The sequence below is a fragment of the Monoraphidium neglectum genome (genome assembly GCF_000611645.1).
Source record: "Monoraphidium neglectum strain SAG 48.87 unplaced genomic scaffold scaffold02050, whole genome shotgun sequence".
NCBI classification, from domain to species: domain Eukaryota; kingdom Viridiplantae; phylum Chlorophyta; class Chlorophyceae; order Sphaeropleales; family Selenastraceae; genus Monoraphidium; species Monoraphidium neglectum.
This window is the reverse complement of record NW_014011578.1, coordinates 3,568-11,605: the sequence shown is the minus strand read 5'-3', so window position 1 is coordinate 11,605 and position 8,038 is coordinate 3,568. Positions and strand designations below refer to the sequence as shown.

The window sequence follows — 8,038 nt, the reverse complement described above, 5'->3', positions numbered from 1 at the left end:
CCGTCTTCCAGGCGCTCAAGGCCCTGGGCATCCTGCAGGGCGGCAAGATCTCGCGCAGCCACATCGTGGTGGCCAAAGGCGGCAAGATCCTAGACGCCAGGTCAGTGGCTGCAGTGTAATTGAAGTATAAGTTTGTCTCGAATATTTTTCATGGACGACAGGGGCTGCCGGCGGCCGCCGCGGTGCGCCGCCGCGCCCCAAGCGGCGGCAGCAGCAAGGCTCGGCGGCCATGGCTCGCGCTGCGATGGCGGGGCGCGGGCGGTGCTTGGCGCACACGCTACAGGCGCATGGTTCGACGTGCACTCGCAGAGCCGCCGCGCGCCACGGCCCTGTTGACCCACACACTGTCCACTCGCCACGCCGCTCCCCCCAACTCCCACCGCCATCCTCGACAGGTACGGCATCTCCCCAGGCGACAGCTTCGTGGAGGCACTGGCTACCGCCAAGGAGGCACTGGAGAAGGCCTGAGCCCGTGTCCACACGGCTGGGGGAATGGGGGCCCCGGCTGCGGAGCCCTCCACGCCTCCCGACAGCTGGCGGCCTTGGCCCGAGGCCGGCCCAGCACCTGCGCCGTGCCTCGTGCTCTGCCCGGCATGACCAAGTGCGCTGAGCGCGGCGCTGTTTGGGCTGCACTGTGCTTGGCCTGGCTCCGCTGTTTTGACCACGCACTGTGCATCGCCGCCGCCTTTGACCGCCCGCGACGGTCGCTTGACTGCCCTAGGGGCCTGTTTGCGCCCTGGCGCATGCATCCCTCCTTGGGTGTGTGTTTTTGTCGGAGGTGCACCCTGCCTGGCTTGACGCCAGCTTTTTTCTGGTGCTTGTCTGGGGACACGTCTGGTTCGTGGGTGCACCTGCCTTCGATTTCACGGGGAACGCCAGTGCGGCTGCGGCGGCGGTGCTGCTGCTGCCGCCGCCGCCGCCGCCGCCTCTGGCTGAGGCGGGGCCACTGCTACTTACTGACGGCTGTAAGCTGGCCACTTTTGGTGTCCATTCACTGGGGAACGCGCATGTCAGCTCAGAGGGTGCCACAGACTTTGTGTGCAGCCGGCAGCGCCAGCCGCAGCAGGCGTAAGAATGCGGTAGCAACAGGCCAGGATGACGCATCTCACACTGCAGTCACAGCCAAGTGCACCTGTCTGCTCACTAGCCAAAAGCCTGACGAGTTACTACATATAAGTAGTGCGGCAGTCAACCCCAACAACAATCAAGTTCCAACCGTGCATGAGCATGAAAACGTCAATGGCAGGCCGTGGAGCCGCATGTCGAGCCCAGGCCGGCACCACAAAAAAATATAGCATCTCTGGCACCCCCACAGCCAAGTGGTGCCGCCCCGGCCCTCCACTGCGCGCGTTCCCGAGCCGTGGTGATGAAATCATTAGTAAGCTGCGGCAACGAGCCGTCGGCAAACACGTGCCTGGGTGTCTTGGGCGGCGCCTGCGTGCGACCTGGTGTCACACCCCACAAAGTTGCCATTAAATTAGTTCTTTGCAGGCAGCTCCCGGCCATCCCCAAGTAGAGTATCAGTCTTGCAGCCAACCTCGAAATGCTCCACTCAGCATACCAACAATTCAACCGCTTCTTGAAGGGGCTCGCCACCCGGCCCCTGCGCCTGCAAGTTGGCACCCCTTGTGAATCACAGCCTCTTTGCCCGCCCTTCCGCCCCCCCCCCCCCCGCTGCTGCCGCCGCCGCGGTGGCGGCCTCCGCGGGCCCCCCCGCCCGTGCCTGACGCCCGGCGTGCGTGCCGCCGCTGCGTGACGTTATCGTGATGCTGGATGACGTCACCCGAGGCCGTTGTAGTTGATCTTGGCCTGGCGGTCAGGGCCTGCCAGGTATTCCTTGACCCCCTTGAGCGCCTCAACGCGGTCATGGTGGTCCGCCAGCTTGGGGTACTGCCGAATATTGAGATAGCCAAGGTGCGTGTACACATGTGCGGGGCGTGTTGGTTTCGTGGTTGGGGCCGGGGGGAATCTGGGTGGTGGGGCGCGCGCGCGTGTCTGTGTGTGTGTGTGTGTGTGTGTGTGTGTGTGTGTGTGTGTGTGTGCGTGTGTGCGTGTGCGTGAATGCGTGCACGTGCGTGAATGCGTGCACGTGCGTGTGTGCATGCATGCGTGCGCGTGCGTGCGTGCGTGCGTGCGTGCGTGCGTGCGTGCGTGCGTGTGTGCGTGCGTGTGCATGCATGCATGCACGTGTGTGTGTGTGTGTGTGTGTGTGTGTGTGTGTGCCCGCGCACGGGGAAGTTCGGGTGTGTGCCGGGGGGTTGCTGCAGCATCCCCACAAAAACGGGGCCCGTGCTGAGGAGCGAAGCGAGAGCAGAGTTTTCGAGGGCTCGAAGCTTTGGGCGAGGCGCTCGGACGGAGGCCAACCAAGGCCCCTGTGCTCGTCATCCCCCTGGTGACCCACCGCGGCCCTGAATTCCTCAGGGAACAGCGCGGGGCGCATCAGGAGGTGGATGACGTCATAGACCGCCAGGTCAGCGGCGGTGACGCCGCCGCCGACAAACCATTCGCCGCCGGCCTTGGTCAGCAGCCGTGCCAGGTACTGCAGGGGGCGCGTTAGTGTTTTGATGTTGGTTTTTGAGAAGGGGGGGGGTGTTGCAAGGAGTGCATGGCGCACGGTGCATTGGGCGTGGTGCATGGTGCATGTTGCATGTTGCATGGCGCATGGCGCATGGCGCATGGCGCATGGTGCATGGTGCATGGAACCATTGGGAGTTTCAACGATGGGCAGACGCGGCCTGCGGTGGGGGGGTGCAGGGGCATGTGTGCATGCACGCCTCCACCATTGCCTTTGCTCGCGGCAGCGGCCGCACGCCGGGCCACGGCGCAGGGCCGCCATCCAGCGTGAGGGCCGCCTGGCAGCAATCCCGCGGCATGCCCTCGGTGCGGCCGTCCCGCCCGCCCCGCCCGCCGCCACGCGCGCTCTCTCGCGCGCGCGCACCCTGGCGTGCGCGCCGTCATTGGGCTGCGTGAGCGGCGCGGCCTTGTCGCAGTGCTTTGCCCAGAACGCCGCCTTGGCCTCGGCTGCCTGTGGGGTGCGGGCGACCGAGGAGGGATGGATGATAATGCGGGGCTGCCCGGGTGAATTCAGGCAGGTGCGACCACGACAGAGACAACCAAATCAGAACAAAGGTGCGGGGCATGTTGCTGTGCAGGCGGGCGTGGGGCCGGGCACTACTCTTCAAGGCGGGACAGAAGTGTCGTTGCAGTGCGGGCGGAAAGGGGGCGGTGCCGTGCGGCAGCAGCGGCGCGGGAGAGCTTGGGCGAAGAGCAGCCGGCGTTGCGGCGGCGCAGCGGCGCCGGCGGGGCGCTCACCAGCTCGTCATGCTGTTGGTTATAGTAATTTTCCGAAGAAGAAAGCGCCACGGTCGTGCAAGGCAATGTGGGAGGGATGGGTTCGGAGGTGGGACGTTTGGGTGCGTTGAGAGCGAGCGTATGGGACAATGGGTGGAGCGGGCAGCAAGGGGTTCCCCTTCCAACACAAGGGCAGGTGGGCAGGCGCAGAATCTTGGTGCAGTACGCAGCTGTGGCAGCCCTCAGCATGCATATGTGCGGGGGGGCGCGTGCCGCGCTGTCGGCGCATGGGCATAGACAGGGCAAGCGCGGAACTATCCACTATCCACGATCTTCAATATTAGATCTCGGATCTCAGATCACGGCGCTTCTCGGCGGCTCACGTAGATCAGGGCCGTGTACTTGTTCCTGAGGTCCTCAACGCCGTCCATGATCATGTCGACCTGCAGGTGCAGGTGACATCACAATGACATCAGCAAAGGGGGGGTGGATGCTACAAGGAGGAGCCCAGGGCTTCATTTCTTTTGGCCATCACGAGGGCCTGTCCAAGCGGCAGGGGCACCTGTTCGGGCGAGTCAGGGCCCCTCCCACCCCCTTCCCCCGCAGCGACCTGGGGCACCAGCTGCGGCAGCGCATGATTCGCAACGGCGCGCAGGCTGCCGTGGCCGGACCCTGGCAGGCTGCAGCCCCGCAGCCGGCAGTCCCCGCGGGGTCCCCCCCGTGGCAGTCGGGCGGCCCGAAGAATTAGAGGCGACACTGCGGGGCCCGATCCCTCCCCCCGAAAAAAAAAGCAACCCTCCCAACCATCTGCGGCTGCGTCGAGCTACACGTGCATCAGCGGCTGTTTGGTGATAGCATTTTGCACGTGTCCCCGCTGCCCCTACCCCCAACGCGCGCGCCTACCTTGGCCATCTCTGCCTCGCTGGCGCCATAGAGCCTGAACTTCCGCGCCAGGTGGCGGACGCAGGCGTTTGACTGGACAAGGTCCACATCGCCGTCAACCAGCCTGCAACCGGGGGGTGGGGGTGAGAGAGGGTTCTGGGTGTTTCAGGGAGGGTTTTGTCACCGGTTAGATTTGCTTGTTGTGGTGAGGGTTCGTGAGGGGACGTCTCCGGGCTTGACGTGTTGCGTCGTGGTGTGGCGGCCCATTGGGAGCCAGGTTTTTCTGTTCCCAAAAAGCCTGTCAAAGGGGGTTCTGTTTCCCTGCCTCCTGGAAGGGCGTGCGTGAACAAAATTTGATGGTTTGGATCCAGAAAGCTTGACAGTAGGTGCTGGGAAGGGTCTTGATGGACTGTGGAATGGTCAGGCGCGCAGCTCGCCGGGTTCAATACCCCCTCTCAGGCACCAGGCTCAGGCCCTGAGCAGGCCGGGGCGTGCGGCCAGGCGGTGGTGGCGGGGCAGGCGTTGGCCGCTTCGGGCGCACCTGGGGGCCTGCCCGAAAGGGAAAGCGTCCAGGTTGCTCTTCTGCTCCTCATAGCTGCAAAGGGGGGGGCCGAGGGGACGAGTACGTCATGGCGGGCGCAAGTTCGGGGCGATGACGATCACAATGCCAGCACAAGTCACCTCAAAAAGGCAGGTGAGTTGGCTGCCAGGCCCAACCCAGCAGAGGGGGCAGGAGGGGGCAGCGGCACAGGTGGCATCCTTGGCGGCCCGCTGGGGTTGCTCGCAAAGTAAGCGCCGGCCTCACGCGTTTATGCAACTTGCCTTGAAGGCGCGCCCTAGGCAGCGCCGCTGCAACACAATCGGGCCCGGGGCGGTGATGTGATGAGGCGCCGCCGGCCTGTGTGATCTCAAAGGTGATTTGAATGGCTGCAGATTCAAGATAGCACCCACCTGTGGACGACAGCCTCGAACTTCTCGCCCGCATAGGCGCACAGCAGCTTGATCACCTCCGCCCTGCGGGATACTTGGATTTAGAGGGTTCTCAGCGCGTTGGGCAGCAGGCAGCGGGGGGAGCGCTGCGTGCAGGTGGCCGCATGGGCAGCAGCACCGGCTGCCCGGAAATGTGGCAAGGCGGATGGTGCTTGGCTGCAGCACGGCGGCCCGCGGGTCACCCGTCAAGAGCAGGGTGGAGGTGGGACGGGAGTGTTTGGCTCCTTGGTGTGAGGCGACCCAGCTGTTGGGTACGTTGGCCTGTTGGTTGCCTGATCCCCCCATGACACAAGTTCGAATCGTGTTCATTACAGGGGCCCATGGCCGTTGGCGCGCGGACACTCTGTCCCGGGATGCGCCAGCCTGTCCGCAGAGTGACGCGTCACCCAGCCTGCGGTCGCCCCGCGGTGAGTGGGCAACGGCAGTGCTCACCGGCCTTGCATGGGGAAGTAGTAGATGGTGACCATGGTGCCAAATGGGTAAGATTGCTGTACCTGGTGTGTGCAGCGATGGGCGTACCGTACCGCGGGCGGGGAAGGTCGGGCGGGGGCGCGCCAGCTAGGGCGAGCGCCCCTTCGGTTGCACGCCTCGCTCCGTGCGGATTGAAAGTCATTCGTTCAGCTGTAGCAAAGAGTCTCACCTGTTGCGTGGTGGCCCCAAAAATCACTTTGCCTGCGTCGCAGAGAAAGGCTCTTTTGCAAAGTGGTCGAGCTCTGGATGTCAGATCAAAAGCGGTGTTGTTGTTTCCGACAATGGTGATTTATGTTTCACCGCACCCATTGTTGAATGATCTGGTGTACAGTTAGCAGATTCCACCGTCGTAATTTTCCGTTCGTCACTTCGTCATTTGTCAACGTAGGTTTCCGCTCCATACTGCCCTGTTGAGGCTCACACTTCACTCCGGTCCACTCATCATCCTTATTTTTTCCTCTCCGTCACACTCGGGTGTACTGCATGGCGGCCCTCGCTCCATCCGCGCCTGTACATGATTCGCAGTAGAGTGCATTTTCCCCACCCCAGGCAAGACAGCTGCAAGACAGCTGCAAGACAGCTGCATCCCAGCTGCCGTGGCATAATCACACGATATACGCTGGAATTCAGGCTCTCCTGACGGCTGTCTGTGGGGTGACACCTCAACACCCGGTGGTCACCTGCCCTGGACACATTACCAGCCTGTGAGTGGCGGACGCAAGTGCAGGCAAGGTTGCCAGGCGGGGACTTTCACCACCTTGGCGGAAACAAGCTTCCTCATGCTGAATGAAAACAGACTCTTCTTTGGATGCTTGACGCCCGGTCATATCTTGTTCGTCATGTGTGGTGGTCGCGTGACGCGGGTCGTGTGATGGTTGTCATGCGACGGCGGCCGGCGCGCGACGTGCGGCGCGCGGTGAACGGGGGGAACAGCGAGCGGCTGGCGAAATGCGGCGACGGGTGTCGTTGTCAGAGGGTGTCCGCAGTGGGGTTGCGGGTGGGCGGAGGGCCCGCAGCTCAGGTGAAAAGCTGCCGCACGCGGCGTTGGGGGTGAGATTATCTGCTTGACCACACGGGGGGATCCCTTGGGGTCTATGCAGGCTTGTTTTGCAGGTGTGCGCAGCGCTCTGCAAGCGGCAAGGACAACGTGCTGTGCGGAGCGGCCGGCATGGTGGGGATTTGCATCCACTTTCCGTCGGGGACGACGCGCGGCCGCCGGCGTCAACGTGTGTGGGGGGCAGCACGCCCATCAAACTTGTAACTGCGAGGGCAGACTGGATGTATTGAGAACAGAGAGGAGTGATGGCAGCCGGCGACCGTTCTTGTTTGTAAACACGAATCAAGCCAGCCACGGCGTTGCGGGCATCTAAATGGTGGTTGGTCAACCCTAGTAACGTGAACACACATGGGTCAGGCGTGAGGTGGGGCATTCTGCGTGCTGAAGACTCAAAACAGGTGCCAGAAGGACTGGATTCACAGCCGCTGCTCGCCATGACACAGTGTCAAACTGTACCATGGAGGGAGGCATCAGGAGGCATTCATTTAACTGTTTAGGGGAGGGGCTGGGGAGGGCGGTGGGCGGGGGGGCCAGTCATCACTCCCCAAACTGACGACAACAGACAAGGGGCCACCGGTCAACCTTGAATGGGCCAGCCAACTCAATGGGGGCGCAGATATGATACGCTTGAGGTTAGAACTCAATTGTTTCATAGCTGGAAAGCCTCAGTCGAGTATGCAGAATCCCAAGTGGCTTGCTCTGGAGCCGACAGGTGCGATGGTGTGTGTGCTAGAGATCACTGTGGTGTGTTTGGACGGCGCTGCATCAATCAAACGTTTATGTACCTTCATCACACGTACAACACGCACCCCGCACACCACACCTCCACATAGATCTGGCGGGTTTGTAGGTGCCCAGTAGAGACGTAGAATCATCTATCTTTCGCTCACTAGTATCACTTTAGAATCCAAACATAGCTACACGAATTCTTGCAATTCCATGGTGGACCACCGAAAGCGCAACCGCAGTGGCGGAGGGCAGCAGCGGCACCAGCACGAGCCGCAGCAGGATGCGCGCGGCGACGGCGGCCGCCAGGAGAAGCGCACGCGCATCGAGGGCGACCCCCAGCGCAACCGCAGAAGCAGTGGCGCGGGCGGCGACCACAACGGTGGCTCATATGATAGGAGGCGCAGCGGCGAAGGTGGGGGGGTCGCTGCGGCTGATCACGTTGCCTGCGATGCCAACTTGCATGCCGCGTTTTGCCTGCTCGTACCCGCCATACGTGCCCCTGCAAGCCGCGCCGTTGCTGCAGCCGACCACAGGCGGTAGCCAGGCAATTCGTGCCCCCCCCCCTGCCCCAAGCCCCGCCGCCGCGCCCTGCACTCTCTGCAGGCCACGGCCCCGAGC

The 8,038-nt window shown here is 63.1% G+C and overlaps 2 protein-coding genes across 2 annotated transcripts; one reads left to right on the top strand and one right to left on the bottom strand.

Moving 5' to 3' along the window:
• Positions 1-1,779: 1,779 nt before the first annotated feature.
• Positions 1,780-5,630, bottom strand: MNEG_9750 (flagellar associated protein; the record flags this gene model as incomplete). The annotated part of the gene is made up of 9 exons (XM_014041779.1): positions 1,780-1,890; positions 2,402-2,539; positions 2,939-3,025; positions 3,675-3,734; positions 3,854-3,913; positions 4,195-4,297; positions 4,715-4,768; positions 5,125-5,187; positions 5,596-5,630. The coding sequence occupies 9 exons, from the start codon at positions 5,628-5,630 to the stop codon at positions 1,780-1,782; spliced, it is 711 nt and encodes a 236-aa protein (XP_013897233.1).
• Positions 5,631-7,630: 2,000 nt separating this feature from the next.
• MNEG_9749 (hypothetical protein) lies at positions 7,631-7,832 on the top strand (the record flags this gene model as incomplete). The annotated part of the gene is made up of 1 exon (XM_014041778.1): positions 7,631-7,832. A coding segment is annotated over one exon (202 nt), but the record flags the coding sequence as incomplete, so codon positions are not given.
• Between the last annotated feature and the right edge of the window lie 206 nt (positions 7,833-8,038).